Source organism: Pteropus vampyrus, unplaced genomic scaffold (genome assembly GCF_000151845.1).
Source record: "Pteropus vampyrus isolate Shadow unplaced genomic scaffold, Pvam_2.0 Scaffold60, whole genome shotgun sequence".
NCBI classification, from domain to species: Eukaryota; Metazoa; Chordata; class Mammalia; order Chiroptera; family Pteropodidae; genus Pteropus; species Pteropus vampyrus.
Window position 1 is genome coordinate 2099800 of NW_011888841.1, and position 17161 is coordinate 2116960.

The 17161-nt window shown below is 47.8% G+C and overlaps 1 protein-coding gene across 6 annotated transcripts in view; it reads right to left on the reverse strand.

Annotated features, from left to right (window-relative positions):
- CNIH3 (cornichon family AMPA receptor auxiliary protein 3) overlaps positions 1-17161 on the reverse strand; it is a 171682-nt gene that overhangs the window by 85849 nt on the left and 68672 nt on the right. For 5 of the 6 annotated variants that reach the window (XM_023531012.1, XM_023531015.1, XM_023531013.1 and 2 more), the window contains one exon: positions 11022-11122. The exons of the other annotated variant lie outside the window; for it this stretch is intronic. In XM_023531012.1, the coding sequence (XP_023386780.1) occupies positions 11022-11060 (39 nt within the window). In that variant the 5' untranslated portion in view covers positions 11061-11122. The remainder of the gene's footprint in view (positions 1-11021; positions 11123-17161) is intronic. 6 annotated transcript variants of the gene reach the window in all.

Consider the following 17161-nt stretch of genomic DNA (forward strand, 5'->3'; position numbering starts at 1 on the left):
AACCAGATGAGTGTTTTCTGGTTCGCCCTCATTTATGTGGAGCAATCCTTTTTGGATCCCAGGCCAAAACAGGTAGGTAAGCAAGTCCCAAGCCTTGGTGGTCCTTGGACTGTGACTTTTGCTCCCAGTGCTACAAAACAACACAAGCACAGCCCAGCCTCTCAGCTACTTCCTCCAGATTACCAAATGCCCCTAGGACAAAACTGGCCTCGAGTGCTACACTGACTTCTCTGGATTCCCAACCACTCTCAGAACTCGGCCCCAGTAATTCCTTACTCTCCTGTTAAGTCTTTGATGCTTTTAAGATGTTTTTTACATATTATACAGCTTTTTAAATCATGTTTCAGTGGGAGGATTGGCCTGATTATCTAGCACAGCATTACCAGAGTTAGGAGTGTCGACATCAAAAGAAAATTTCAAACAAACAAACAAAAAATGAATCCATTATCCTACCACTCTGACTTTCAAGCCCCCATCCATGTCATAGCCTCTAGTGTTCTTCCCTTTCCCCAGCCCTGCTTTGTCTTGTTTTACCAGTTACCAGCCTCTTTAGGGACATGCAGCCATGTCTCTGAGGTCCTACGCCCTCTACGAGTCACTGATATGAAGCAGTGTAGGGGTTACCTCTCCTCCAGAACCCAGACCTCAGCCTCTTTCCGGTCTGCAGGATATTGCTTCCTGCTTCCCTCTGCTATTGGTAAAGCCGCTCTCTCTCCTCTCCCAGAATCTCTCCAAAACCAGAAAGAACCTTTGACTTCAAAGATCTTCTCCTCCCACCTCGCAAGTTATTTAGCCAATATTCATTAGTATGATGGCAGTGATTGTGATAATATTGAAAGATTTGTTATGACATGCCTGACATAAAATTTACCATTTCAACCATTAAGTGTTCAGTTCTGTGACATTAAGTATATTCACATTGTTGTACAACCGTCACCACCATCCATGTCCAGAAAGTTTTCATCTTCTATAACTGATACTCTGTACCTACTAAACAATAACTCCCTGTTTCCCCTTCCTCATCCCCTGGCGACCTCCATTCTACTTTCTTTATGAATTTAACTACTCTAGATATCTTACATATAAGTGGAATACCATTGTCTTATAATTCAACTCTTTACATGTCCATCTCCCTCTATAAATTGAAAAGTGCTTGAGATTAGAGACTCTTTCTTATTCATCTTTTAATCACAATTCCCCTTCCCAATGTCTAGCATGTATAGGTGTCCAATAAATGCTCAATGAATGGATGGTTGGATGGATGGATGGATGGATGGATGGATGGATGGATGGATAGATGTATGGATTATGGGTAGGTGAATGAATGAATGGATGGATGGATGGATAGATGGATGGATGGGTGATGGATGAGTGGATGGATGGATGGATGGACAGATGAATGAATGGATGGATAGATGGATGAGTTGGAGTGAATGGATGGATGGATGGATGGATGGATGGATGGATGGATGGATGGATGGACGGGTGGTGGATGGGTGGATGGACAGATGAATGAATGGATGGATAGATGGATGAGTTGGGGTGGATGTATGGATGGATGGATGGATGGATGGATGGATGGGTGGTGGATGGATGGATAGATGAATGGTTGCATGGTAGGGTGGGTGGATATATGGATGTATGGATAGATGAATGGATGGGTGAGTGGGTCACAGTCTGGTATCATATTTGACTTAAACAAGTTTGCCCCACTAGATAACAAGCAAATGCAGATAAGGAACATGCCTACCTTTCACTTATTTACCTTAGAGCACTTACTACTCTGTAGGCACAATAAGCAGGGCACACCTCATACCTGGAAGGAGCTCAAAATCTAACAGAGTTGCACAGAGCCTGTGCAGATGTCATGGAGGCATCTAGCACAGGGCTTCCAACATCATTTGACAGACGTATTTTTCACTGAGTTGAATCAGATGACAAGCTAGTTGGAAGCTTTGGGTTTAAATTCCCACTTTCAAGCTGCATTGACTTTACACAGGTAACTCATCTCTCCACATCCTGCAGATGTGCATCAGTTCTGGCATGACAACCAGGTATAAGACAGCTTGGCCTGTGCAAGCAGGACACAGCAAACGCACAAGACGCATTTTCACCAACAAGGTGGGGATAGGGGCTGGGGGCAGGGGAGGTCCTCTAAGCACAGAACTGACAATTTCGGGGAATCCTTGGGTTAGGGAGGCCGAGTAATGGGATACACCCTCCTGCTTGTGTCCCTAACTCGTCTTAATGTCATCTTCCCACTGAATACGACCTTCTGTGGAAATTAAGTGATTTCCCTATTATAAGCACTGGTAAACAGCCACCGTAAACAGATCGCAAACGATGAGCCTTTGTTAGGTGCACCCCATTTACTTCTGAACCCTGGCTCCTTCCACATCTGGAGATGTATCATCTATTTTAACAATACTGCTTAAGAGGCAGCTGTTGTGTCAGAGGAAATCATCTTACTCAGAAACTGCTGAGCTTTGGGGTCAGGAGCGGGGGTGGGGGGGGCAGGGGGAGCTTAATGGTACATGCTGGAGATCTGAAATGCCCACAGCCTCCCAACGGCAAGCCTAAAACCCAGCTCCCCTAATGACAGCCAGGACTGTCATTATTAACAACATGATAAGTCTGTGATGCCATTCTTCTTTCTCTGTTTGCTAATTCAGATAGGAAACTCGAGAGCCTGAGCTTCTCCATCAGAGGTGAGATATCGTCCCATTCTTCCACGTGCTGTGCACGGGTGCGCCCTTAATAACAACGTCAGGCTCCTGCGCAAAATCCGAGGCTACTAAGTTTAGCCCCACAGCTACTGAGTCTGTAAGTCACAAGATTAACGTTGGATCTAATCTCTCCACGTCTGACTGTTACTGCCATGATTGCCTTTCCTTCCTGTGCCCGCCCCCCAGGCCCTGACTCTACTGTTCCCTGGGAGCCCCTTTTCCTCTCCCTGTCCCCCACCCCTCTATACTCTACCAGAATTTCAGTTTTTAGATGCTGTGTCACTTATTTTTCTCAGTTCATTTAAAGAATTCTGAAACCATTATGAAGATCTGAGTGTCGGTACACATACACACCCGCACATACTTGAAAAAAGCTTTCACATTTGAACAAAAAGAAGTTCTTGAAGCTTCATCTGAATGAATACCAGATGTCACATGATGACCCCCACCAGATAATGACAGCAACTGTTCATCTGTTCTGTGAAAGCAGTTTATAAATAGTGGTTATTAATAATCAATGTTGGTTGCTTACTGGGTGCCAGATCCTGGGTAAGCACTTGCCAGCACTACCCCCTTTGATTCCCATAGCCTGCAAGGTGGGTATCATCATCTCCACTTTACCAGTGAGAACACTGAAACTCAGAGCGCTCAGGCACTTGCCTAAGATCACACAGTGCAGCAGGATTCATGCCCAGATGTATCTGACTCTAAACCCTGAGCTTTAAACGCCCCCTCACTGTACCCCAGAGGTAGAGGCCGAGGGAGGCTGGCTTCCTGGACAGAGATGAAAGGAACTTGGCAGCTAAGCCTCTGAGAGTAAAAACGGGCTGTTTTACAGTTCAGTGTCTAGCATCTATAATAACAGAAGATCTCCAGTTGGGATGGTGCCAGCCTCTGTGTCTTGGTGTACGGGGCAAGGAGTGGATGCCAAGATAATTGGACCTGATTAGTCTGCGGTTTCTCCTGCTCCTTTGAAATGGGCCTCCAGGAAAGCCTCCTCCCCTGTGAGACCAAGCTTCTCACATGCACTACTGATAAGGCCCGGAAGTACAGAGAATTTGGGTAACTTTGCGGAGGACACACAGCTAGTAAACGGAAGGATCAGGACACAAACCCAGACAATCTGACCCCAGAGCTGGCTCCCAAACTCCACACTTCACAAAGGGCCTGGATAGCGCCGCCGATCAGAAATGAGTTCACAGTTCGGAGACAACAGTGGCTGAGAGAGAGAGGGAACTTGACAGAACTGATGACCTTTCGACCTGGAAGAACACGTAGGATTTCAGGAAGTGAAGGGGTGCAGGGCGCCAGCACGCACATTATTTCATTGATCACCGAACAAGTCTGCTTGGCTCTGAGTTAATGCAGGGTGAGATGGAAAGCATAATTAGAAAGGTAAGTTTGGAGGCCTTGGAATGCCAACCTGGATTTAATTAATTAATTGATTGATTGATTAATAAAAACAAGGTCAAGAGAAGTTAGGGTCTACCTTTTCCAATCTGCCTCCCACATCATGGTTCTGTACATGTAACTTGAGAGAAGGAGCTGCTTCTGCGGCGAGACCACTATAACTCTTCCAGGAAAACGTAATGCGCAAATGAAGCCCCAGGAATCCCACTGGGGTCCGGACATGGCTGTCACAAATTCAGGCAGGACCCATCACCTGGGAGGGAGAGGGCGGGGAAGGGGAGCCTCTGGGCACATATACACCCCATGCTCATGGATCAGAGAGAGGGCCATCTCAGAGAGAGGGTAAGACATAGGGGTAAAACAACCCAAAGGAACCAAGAATCCAAAAATCTTTTCTAAGGTCATATGGTGGAATTTGGGCTTCAATTATTTATCCATTCATCTGACAAACATTTATGCATGGTCTACCCTAGGCCAAGTACTTTGTTAGCATTTAAAAGCAAATATTCTGATATCCTGGTATTTCTCAAACATCTGAGCCCAGCAGTAGGTCTCTCTAGCAAGCCCCACCTGGGAGGAGCTAGAAGGCCCTTCCGCTCCAGGGAGCCCCTTCCCAGGGGCTGGGCAGCTGTGTGCATGTTTTCTGGATTTGAAATCTTTTTTCCTCCCCCAAACTTAAGTCTGGGGCAGAAATATCACTTTAACCTATAGATCAGCCATCGGAGAGAAGTGTGCAAATGTTGACAAGTAACCCATGCAACAAGCAGCCCAGACCCAACCCTGTAAGAGTCAGCTTAGAAAAGGGGCTGCAGCCTGCAGCTTGTCCGAGAGAAAAATCACTTTTGCCTGCGCATAGAAAGGTATGTAACATATATTTCATTTAACCCCAGATATTCCATCTCATCTGAGGAAACTAAGCCATTCTTTTGATTCAGAATGTACACGTATAATCAAGGGTTATACCTTCAAATGCCCTTGAACAGGAAGTGAGCATTCAATGACCTTCTGGGGCAGAGCCTGTGAATAGCAAAGGACCAATCATCGGCCCCTGGAAACTATTCAGTTGCCCTAATGTCCAGGCAAAGGTGAGACCAAAGCAGGTCCAAACTTAGGAAAGGAAGTTTTGTCTGGCACATTTTGGGGATTTTCTGAACAGCGATCATTGTGCTCACTTAGCCACTTTCGTCTCCAGAGCCCAGGCCTTTAATCAACTCTCACAGTGACCTGGAAGGTTGATCCCTGTAAAATGGCTCAAAAAAAAAAAAAAGAAGAAGAAGAAGAAGAAAAGAAAGGAAAAAGTGGGTCAGGGAGAAGCTAGTGGCCTGGCCCAAGGCTTAATGCTAAATCGGCCTCGGTTTCCAGGGCCAGCCTTTACTCTCATAGTAGGTTCCAGAGCCTCGGAAGCCTGCCACCAAAATCCAAAATCTTTTTTTTTTTTTTATCTCCTAGAATCAGCATCATCAAGTGAGAGGCTAAGAAATAAGTAAGTGTTGCCTCGTGCTGCCAGCAAAATGAAACGGGCACAGGAATGTCGCTGATTACTCGGGACATGTTGGCAGACACCTCTGCTTGTCAAATTCCTCGTTGTCTGAATGGTTATTTACATCTGAATTAATTTGTACCGTGGGAGTTTCAAATACTATTATTTTTTAAGTAGCAACAATGATCCTACCAGAAACTACACTGTTTCCAAAAGATTCCTCTCCATCTCTGATTTATGCACAGACATGAGACCCTGCCCTTCTTGTGCTTGGAGAGATCTAAATGGGAATTCTCTCTCTGACCCCATAACTGGCACCCGCCACCTTCCCGGCTCCTCCGGGACCCCAGGCCTGCTCCCCAGACCTCACGCCTCTGCGGTGTGGGGGCGCAAGGCAAGGAGGAACTGAACAGTCTTTAAGACACGAAACGTGTGAAGGTGGTCAAAGCGTACAAAATTCAAGTTATAAGTAAGTCGTGGGGATGTAATGCACATCACAGCGCCATCGTTAACGATACTGTGTTGTATACTTGAAAGTTACTAGGAGAATAAATCTTGAAAGGTCTTGTCACAAGAAAAAAATCTACAACGACGTGAAGTGACTGATGTTAATGTGGTGATCATCTTGCAATATATACATATATTGAATCATTTGTTGTACACCTTGCAATATATACATATATTGAATCATTTGTTGTAATATAATGTTATATGCGATTATATCAATAAAACTGGAAAAATAATTACAAAATAAAACTTGAAAGAAAGATATTGAGGAAAAATAAAAGGAAATATTACGCATTTTGAATTTTTCATTCATTCGACAAATATTCAGTGAGAACATACTATGCGTCAAGACTGTCACATTAGGTCTTGGGAGTACAGATATTTGAAGATGTATCACATCATCTTCACCCACCAGGAGCTCACGTTCAGTGGAAGAAACAAATACAGAAAATGGTAAACATTTAGGGGTGAAGTAGAACTGAGGTTGACATTTACATACTGAAACTCAAAGAAGCAAAAATTATAAACATATTTTCCGTAACTATTTTTATCTTGTGTTCAATCCCCAATGACAACACACACACACACACACACACACACACACACACACACACACACGTTAAATTTTCTAATAAAAAATAACTTGGCCTCTTCTAAGTTAGAAACATTTCTTCCAAGAAAATATTCATTCACTTTCCAAGTTAAAATTTTCTATCAGGTCTGCTTCCCCTTGCAAAGCCGCTGGGGCTACACGCTCGCCTCCCTCTCAAGATGATGTTGGGGTGCAGAGGGAAACTTCCTATCCTAATGGCATCCAGCATGAGCCTGTGGTCCACACACTGTCCCCTGCCCTCTAAAGACTGAGCCGTTTCTGGTCTCATCTGGACATTGATGTCCTACCCCAGTGTGCACTGCTGTGGCTGACCCCTCCCAGTGTTCCGGGGCGCTGTGCTTGCCCCCGGGGCTGAAGTGCCAGTCTCTGGCCCTCCTCCATGGCCTCCCTTGTCCCGATGCCTAAATCTCTCTGTCACCAGCTCCTTCAGCGTACTGGCATTCTCACGGCCCGTGTACGTTCCTGACCCCTCTGGCAGCATGCTTGGGGCTGGGCGACCAGGAGCCCCACCCCAAGCGCCGGCACTGCCCCTGCTCTGCACCGTCCATGCTTCCTGGGGCCGCCATAGCCAAGTGCCACAAAGTGGTAGCGGGAGAGGGAGCTTAAAACAACAGAGATTTATTCTCTCCCAGTTCTGGAACCTAGGAGTCGGATCGAGGTGTCAGGAGGGCCATCTCCCCTCCAAGTCTCTAGAAGAGGGTCCCTCCCTGCCTCCATCAGTTTCCAGTAGCTCTCGGCGTCCCTTGGCTTGTGGTGGCACAAGCCCAGTCTTTGCCTCCGTCTTCACGTGGCCTTCTGCCTTTTGTCTCTGTGTCCTCTCCTCTTCTTACAAGGACAGCAGTTATTGGACATAGGCCCCACCCTCAGTCCAGGATGATTTCATCTTGAGATCTTTAATTAATTACATCTGCGAAGTCCCTATTCCCAAATTAGGTCATATACTGGGGTTCTAGGCGAACACAAATTTGGGTGGGGCTGGGCGCTACTCGACCCACTATTCGAGATGCTGTCACAACGGCGGGCAAATCCGGACTTTCTCTAAGAGGTTCACAGCCTCCCGGGGAAGCAGAGGATTAGCCCCAAAGTTCCCAGGGTCCTCAGGTCACCTGAGTGTTACTAGGTCCCACAGGGAGAACCAGATCGTTCACATATAAACTTCCCTCACCACCTATAAGGAAAACTCTGCTGTTTCCACTCACCTCACACGCGATACTCTGCATCCTGTGGGCACGTCCCATCGCCAAACGCTCGGGACCGGGGGAGATGGGGGAATGGCAGGGACTTCCATACATGAAGCAAGTCTGCGACACTGGCTGGGTTATCCTACAATTTAACTCAGTCCTGACACGATCTACCTGGAGATCACGTCAGATCTCATAAGACATGCCCCACTTCAGGTGCCAGTCACAAGTGCAGGTCGTAGCCTGTGCTTGTGACCACCTGGCTATAAGTCAAAGGCTCCCTCGACCCTGCTCCTCAGCTTGGATTAACTTGCTAGAGCAGCGACAGGAAACCAGTTGTTCACTAGGTTACTGGTTTGTTATCAAGGATAATCAAGGAAACCAGGGCCCTGAGCACAGGAGCTTCTGTCCGGTGGAGTTTGGAGGACGCCACCCTCCCGGAACGTAGCTGAGTTCTGGTCTGCTGACCTGGAAGATCTCTGAATTTCCTCCTTTTGGATTTTTCTGGAGGCCTCACTACATAGGCATGATGGATTACATCATCAGCTATTGATGGCGGACCTCAACCTCCAGCCCCTCTCCCACCACCAGGGGTGGGGAGGGGGCACTGAAAATTCCAGTCCACTAATCCTAATCGGTTCACCTGACAACTGACAACCCATCCTTAGGTTACCTGTCGGCTTTCCCAAAGTCACCCCATTAACACAGACTCAGGTGTGGTTGAAAAGGGTTTGTTATAAACAAGACATCCATTTCACCTTTATGGCTCAGAAGCTCTCTCAGGAACTAAAGACGAAAAGGCAACTATAACAAAAAAAGCTGCCATTACTCTTATCACTCAGGAAGTACCAAAGGTTTGAGGTGCTGCGAGCCAGGAACTATGGATGAAGACCAAACGTCACACCACCCATTTCTCCACCGTCCCGTGAGCCACTGATTCGGTGTGGGTGCAGCCGCCAGGCAAACGGAAACTGGGGACTTTTAGGAATGAGAGACCTGCGCTTTGGCTTAACTTCGCCAGGTACTGCCTGGAACACACAGCGTGGAGGCCGTGGCAGCACATACGTGGTCCCCTACAGGCACCACGTCGGCATCACGCCCGGCATATGGCGGATGCTCATTACATATGCGAGAATGACTGTGGGGGTCTGAAAGGCTTCGTCATAGAGGTGACATTGAATCAGGCCGTGAAAAATAAATGAGTAGGATTTTGACTGAGGCGAATGGGCAAGAAAGGAATGAATCATAAGCAAAGAGCCAAAGAGCAGAGGCATGGAGGCAGGAAAGTGGAGCGCGGTGTCTTCAGGGATGGGGAGGAGGCCGGCCGGGTAAGCGGCAGACACTGCCACAGAGCCGGAATCCTGATGGGAAGGAGGTGGAGGGAGGTGACACGGGCTGAAGACAGTGCGCTTCCGGCACGGCTCACGCAAACTCACGTGCCGGATGTCAGGGGGAGCTAGCGTAGCTGGGGGGTCTTCCCCGACCTTTCGAGACTGTCGTCTGCAGATGTAGCGGTGTCCTTTCCTTTCCTAAACACGTCCCTTGGTCCTATCCTCGTGGACTTCATGCCAGGCTAACCCGCGATGACCTTTCTGTGGTTCCCATGTCCTTATCGTACACTGAACTGAGGAACACACCACACAGTCAACGGGGCCACAAACTAGGAACATTCCAAAGAAATGAATTTCACTACCAAGAAATGCTTCGTTTTTTTTTTTTTTTTCAAAATGGCCACTGCAAATCAAAATGCCGAATCATGTAGCCAAAAAAGAAAAAACAAAAATCAAATGGTAAGTACGTCTGTTCATCGCATGCAAGTTGTGCGGTCCTGATGGTGGCGATGTGAATATTTTTCCCAGTCTTTGTTCCAGGACAAAAAGGATCAGCTTCCCAAAAAGGAAGGGTCGACGTCAGCGCTTTTTCTCTGCCTTTTAATGAAACACTGTCTGTCCTGGAATAAAGGGCTTGTGATAGACCAGATATTTTTTTCTAGTCCCCAAAGAACACTTAAATCCAGTTTGTTCAAGATCAGGAATACCCTGCGTCGCCAATATCACCAGGCATAACGCTGTCTCTGGTCCCCCATTAACCCTACGGACATTAAGGAGAAATCAGACGTGCAGTGTTTATGGGGATCGTGTGCCTCTGTGCAATAGAAACTCTGCTCTGTAAACCTTTCTTTTAAAGGAGAGAATTGGACACAAACGAAGCTGGAAATTAGAATAAAATAGCTTTTAAAACATTGATGACGATGGTCATGTCAGCAATGACTGTGTACGAAAGTATTGTTTTAATTGTCCATAAAGATCTTAAAGAACTACACGGTCTGTGGAATCGTATCGTAGGAAAGGGTTATGAGTGAGGGTAACGCAGTCACGAGTGAGTGGGGGGCCCGGCAGGCGCAGAGAGCAGGGGGACGGCTCAGACGGCACGCATATTGGAGCAGGCCGTCTCTAATACCAGTTCGTGCCCCGCTTTTGCTTTTACAGAGGCTTTCAAATTGAACCCTTCTTCTCCATTCCCATTGCCACTGCCTTAAATCCAAGTTCCACTACATCAAAAGTAGACCGTCGCCATCACCTCCCATTTCAGGGGTTTTTCTTTAACCGAAGAATACAACAAAATTTATTAAAGAGATTTTTCCAAATTCGGATTTCTTGGACTCCGCATCAGACCTCCCGAATCTCACTCTCCGATGGTGGGGGTCCCAGCCCGAGCACTTCAAAGTGCTCCACAGGTGCTTCTGCAGTATATCTCTGATTGTGAATCACCAAATCAAACGACCTGCTCTCTAAACTCACCTGCACCATTGCAGATCGTCCTCCAGTTAGCCTGCCCAGAGCATCTTTGTTGATATCCAAAGTCACCAGAAGTTCCCAACTACAAACCGGATTGTTCACAGTTGGCTCGCACTCGCTGAGCCCCAAACGCTATTCAGATGCGACCCCTCGCTCTTCTGCAGCTCGGCCACTCAGTCTAGTGTGGCTGGCATTTCTGCCCTTGAGCTGGGACTCACCTCATCCCCTCACCTGACACGTCCCCACCGCCCCAACGCACATCATCGACCACTCCCGAACAGACACTCACGCTTCTCCGAGACTCACCTCAAGTCCTGCCTCCAGAAAGCGTCCTTGGTCACTCATGACTGTCCACTGCCAGAAAGCTTCTCTCTGTCCTCCGAATGCCCGCAGCTCCTGGTGTGTACCTAGGGAAGGTAAGTACATAGTAGGACGGAGCGGGGAGTACCTAGGAGCATAGACTCAAGTGACCCAGAGCAATTTCTTTAACGTTTAATGTTTCTCGAAATGTCTGTACGTGAGTTTTGAATTCTCCACCATCTATTCACGGAGACCGCCGATCCCGTCATGATTATTGTTAGCCCCGCCACTGGCTATGGACTCCGGTGATACATCAGTTGAAGCCACATGACTGAGTAACATAGAGAGAAAGGCCTCAGCAACGCTGTTTGAAACAACAAAATAAAGAAAGAAAGTTGGTTTTTGTGTCCGCCGCATCATCAGGCATGGCGCAGGCACACGGCAGCCCCAGCCGGGAGCCTAGAGCCCTGCCCATCTCGGCAGGCAGGAAAACAAGGCCTCTGGGCCACCTCCTGGTTCCTGCGCATGTCATCGGGGTCCCCTACCCGAAGCTCAATAGGCTTCTCAAAATGACATCCAAAACGCTCCCCCTCTCCAAGAGGAACCGGGGGAATAAACTTCCATTTCATGACTTTCATACGTAAGAAGTAAATTTTGCAGTGACTCATCCAGGTATGCTGCGCTCCAGAGAGTTCAATATCCATCATGACTAATTTAGATTAAAAACCAGTCGGTAGCTACGACAGGGTGAAAAAAGTATATGTTCTGTTCTTTTCTATTATTATGTAGCATGTTTGTCACCACCAAACCACATGAAAGACAAGCCTGGCCACATCTGTCTCTACATGTATTTTAGAGGCAAATACAAATGCGTACCTCTAAAACTTTATGTTAATGCCCTAATACACTTTAAGGTCAGGCCACCTGTGGCTATCTGTCAACTATCAAGAGCAGTTAAAAGAAATGAATGAGCCCAGGAACAACTAGAGGAGGCACAAAGAGACGGAATCAGGAAACCCCAGGCCCTCAGCATGTCCCAGCCAAAAGCCACATGTACGTTAACCTCATGAATGAAAATGTATAGGTCACCGAGAGGAGAACCAGCCTCCCCAAGTCCTCCCACATCCCCTCCGCCCAGTTACTGCTGCCAGTCTTCATTCCTGTGTTGTTCACACCCGCCCCATCATCAGTCTGGATAAATGAGCACTGTTCTAAGCTGGCACGTCCAGTCTGATTCCAACGATGACAAAAGGCACCCAGGACGTGCAGCTCCAGCTACCTCCTCTCGAGGTTTCCAAGTCCTCCTTGTCCCATTGTAATCTGGATATGAACAGTATGTCTCTCAAATTCTAGGCTTATGACTGACTCAAATGTTATCCCTAAAGAACCTTAGCAAAGCAGAAGAGCTGAATAGGACCTGAAAAATCATCTTCCAAGAAAAGAAAAATGATGCCTGTCGCCTCTGAAAAGCCAACCGGTCAATAACAAAATCATGGGCTCATAAAAACAACGATTCTTTTTTTCTCCTGATGCAAACCACAGTACTGTTTTCGAGAGTAGAACAATTTACTTCCCTTATCTCTTCGCATTAGGAGGTAATCGACATGCTTTGGGCTTCTCGTGGTCTCAAGGGCAATGAGTATTTTGTTATGTGTCTGATTATTATTTGCACCAATTAGTCAAAATATAAAGTCAGATTAACTAGCAGATAGTAGAGACCAGTGAACATCGGAGACAAAAGTAAAGGGTTTCTGAACAAGACGTAGAGGGAATAAAAGAGCCGGAGCAATGATTTCCAATCTTTTCCCCGTGAAGATGCCTTTTTTGTTTCAAGAAATTTGAGGGCTCTGGTTAAAGGTGACAGACCAAACACACTCATCAGCCTCTGCTCCCTCAAAAAAAACCTCATAAAAATGGAAAAGAGACTTGCGCTAAGTACGGCTAAATCCCTCGATCAAAGTGGACAGGATAAAGATAACACAATAATGGAAACCGCAGAGTAGATGGATGAGTAACCGACCTACGGAAGCTGGTTCTAAAACCCACTCTAGGCACCTTCGGGAAGGGAGATGCAGTGGGGGCTGAACACAGGCACCTGACGGAGAGTCTGTGGAAGGTCAGTTAGTCTCCCGCCGCCTGGTTCCCTCAGCATTGCCTGGGCCAAAGACCAGAGGCTCACTCTCCAGAAGGGACAAAAAAAAGCAGGACACTGGGCACGGCTGAGGGTCGGGACAGCAATAAAGGCTCCGACATTTTCTTCTCCCGATAGCTTTGTTTTTCTCCTTCTATCACCACAGAGCAGTTTGGGCGAAAAGAAAACAAACAAACGATATACAAGGTTTTATTATTTCATGCAAACAGACTTCAGAGTATGATATAGAGACGAACGAAAGAATCTCTGAGTTAATTAAAATGAAGAGAAGAAAGAAACGAGGCCAGGCGAGGGCTGTGTTTTCACCCGTGGCCTGGACGAGGGAGAGAGTGGACGAGGGAGCGAAGAAAAGGTGAGCTGGATAAAGGGAGGCCTTGGCGGCGTGAGCGACACGGATGAAAACCGAGCACTGCGTTCATTCGCGCGGTCACGGAGCTCCCAGGGCGTGCCGGGCTCTGCTCAGGAAAATAAAGCCATCCCCGCCTCGTGGAGAACATAGCTCAGTGCGGAAAACAAAGCAGCAGATGAGCGATAAATGCTGTGACAGAAGCAGGGACTGGTCTGGACACAGCACTAGGCTCGGGGTGGGGGGGTGGCTCAGAAAAGCCTTCTCAGGGGGAGCAACACTAGCCACAGACTCCAGAAAGGAGGAGGCGTTAGCCTGACCTAGCGGGGTGGGGAGGGAGGGAGGAAGCAAGGGGCACAAAGCCGCAGGCTGGGGAACAGCGTGCGGAGGCCCAGGGGACTTGTGAAGTGCACAGGACGCCAGACTGGAAAGGCCTGGAACAGAGAGTGCGAGGAGAGCCGTGCGGGGGCCACGCTCCCCGCTCCCCACGGCCAAAGCCCACTGGACAGGCCCAGAAAACGGTGCACCTTCTTCGGAGCAGAGCCTCGCCGTCCACACGCTGTGCCCTGCACTCCCGCAACAGGAGCACACTTGGTTACAGGTGTGACACGGGCTGGGAGGTACGGCTGTGACGTGACGGTGACTCAGGGTATGCAGCTGGACAATAAAAGCTGAAGCCACAATGACAAGAGTTGTTTTCGTGCAGGAAGAAAACATTTGCAGTGAGCCGACTCCACGCACATGTGTACACACGCACGTGCGCGCACACACACACACACACACGCACACACACACGCACACACTTGGGTCTACTGCTCCTGGAAACTCCCCCATTATATATGGCGAGGAGCCTCCAAGCATTGCAAAATCATTTTGGGGAACGGTTACCAGTTTTATAGCCTGCCTGTTCTTACTGAGAAAAACCTCTCATAAATTGGATCGACTGGACTTTTCATTTCCAAATCTGCTCACACAGAGCCCAGGGGGCATTTGTAACGTGAGACTTATGAGGACCAGGATGTGGTGGGCGACATCCGCCCACCGCTTGTTTAGTTCTAAACCACCCACCCCGCCTTCCTGTCCAGCACCACGGCTGCTGCAGGCTCTCCTAGCCAGAGACCTGTCATGAACCAATTGAGCCATATCTATCCACATATTGTCACGCATTTGTTTCAGCTATAATTACTCCCACTGGTAGACAGAGGCATCCTGGTGTAGATCAGAGCAGGCCATCCCACCCAGGTACACGGCCCAGGCAGCAGATGGAGTGCAGTGAGGTGGCACTGCCATCTGCCGCTTAAAAGGAAAGGCCTGAGGCTCGATATCCACCCCCACCCCACCACCCCCGTCCATTAACTCCAGACTTCCCAGAGCAAAGCAAGTGGTCAGAATCTCCATTCCATCCTGTTCAGCCCCTCTGGTAACGTGGGTCGGTTTCGAGATTTCTTACCCTCTTCCAACTAGCCCTTGACATTCACTGTGGCCTGACCGCACCAGGATAAAAACATTGGGTTGTCAGGGACTGGGGTCGGGAGTGGGAAGCAGAGAAAATCTATACTGTGATTTGTCTTGAAGTCTCTATAAGCCCTGGTTATGGCCTTCTGTCCAGAGATGGTCCTGATAGAAATAATAATGGATTATTTTCCTAAAAATAATTAATGTTATGGTTAAAGCTAAATTGTTCTCTATTTTTGTCATCTTAGAAAATCAGAGATACATTTCAAACTGGTAGACTGTTTCTTCTACCCTTTTGTGCCACCGGTGCCTTGCACATAGCAGGCATTTATAGATGTTTATTGATGCTGGATGACAGATAATCAGTACCAGAGTCTGCATGTTTAGAAAAGGAAGTTTCAATAAACCAAAGATCTAGAAGCACAAGCATGGGCTAACCCATACAGGGCACACCTCACCATGTGACTGCTCGAGGGAGCCCACCCTATCAAATCAAACATAAATATGACACACATCCCATGGACCCTTTCAATTTGGGGACCTATACCTCTCCAGGATCCCACCTGGAGGTCCCCTGGAAAAACACACATTCATCTATAGGTTTTGTTTGAGATTCCTTCCTCTCTGTGGGAAGATATTTGGAGGCATCACGCAGTAGCAGAGACTTAGGGAGACCAGATGGCTGGTAAGTGAGAGGCTATTCTCAATCCAGGGGCAACAGGAAAGCTGGAAGCCAGAGCCCAGATTTAGTTTGAAACCTGGTACCCAACAGTGTAAAGTTAGAAACTCCCTTGAACCATCTGGCTCTTTTAAACAAATACCTGTCTATCCAATCCCAGAGTGGAAAGAGACCTCAAAGTCTAGCTCCGTTTCCAGACACAACATCTGTGCCATCCATAACGCCTAGCAGCCACAGGAGGTGCTCATCATGGGCTAGCGGACTGAGCCGGCATAAATGGCTGCCATTCTTAAGGATCTTAAAATTCTTTGCAATCTTTCTGATGACACGACTCTTTCAAAGACTCTTCTCTTCCTTCCACCAAGTCCTTTTTCATTACCCTACCTGAGGTTAGAGCACATACACGCAAACACACAAAGCATGCATCCCTACGGAAAACGTGTCAATGTAACACTGCCCTTCTGCCAACCCACCAATAACGGTCTCCACTTCTCACTGACATTCACCTCTTAACTTTCTATCGTCTCTCTCCCTCTTGGACAGGGATACGATTTATCCGTAACGGACAGGGATACAATTTATCCGTAACCCCTAAAAATCAACATTTCACACACCTCTGTGAAGTCACTATCCCTAAGTATTATGACATATGCTGTGATCCAGACAAATCAATGCTGTCACTCACCCAAACCCCCCATTTCCAACCATCACATGGCCTTAAGCCACCACACGTAGGCTTCCCATGTGCTAACCCTACCTTGATCTATCACCTTGACCAGAGGTGGCCTAACCTGACCAACTTCTTCAGCCCTTGGAAACAGAAGTGAAGAAGACAGTCTGGAGTGGGAGGGTTGGCAGTAAAACCACAGGAAAGGAGAGGGACATAGGACCGCCCTTAATTGTTCCTCGTCTCTCCTACCCAAAATCCCTGTTAAGGGATAAATGAGGTCATGTGCAAACATGCTCAGTAAACTGTTAAAGCCCTCCACAAATGTTGAGCTACTCCACATTGCTCTGAATTTCTTTTACGCACACACCAAACGCTTAATTAGCATAGAATTATCGTCAGGCAGGGGTCCCTCAAGTGAGCTCCACCCCCACGACACAGCCGTTTAGTCTCAATTTTAGCGCTGTCTTCGACCCCACCTTCTCCCTTGCCCTCCGCGTTGTCAGGCACGAGTTTCCATTCACTATTCTTTCAGAAAGGCCTTCGAGCCATTCTTTTTATCTATTCTCTTTTGCCCTGAACTTAGTTAGCCCAGCCCTGAGTCACCTTCATGCTGAGGAATGACTCTCTCTCTCTCTTACTCAAGGATCTGCCCACTCTGGGTCAGTTGGGTCCTCCAAGAAGCAGGTGCCAAGACAGGATCAGTCATGCAAGACGTTGGATGCGGGGGATGCCTGCGAAGGACAGAGGGAGGAGGTGGGCAGAGTCTCGGACCACAGTGCACTTCTGAGAAAGTCTCAGCTGACCGATGGGTAGTCTCCGAAGGTCCCCACTGAATGAGTCCCCA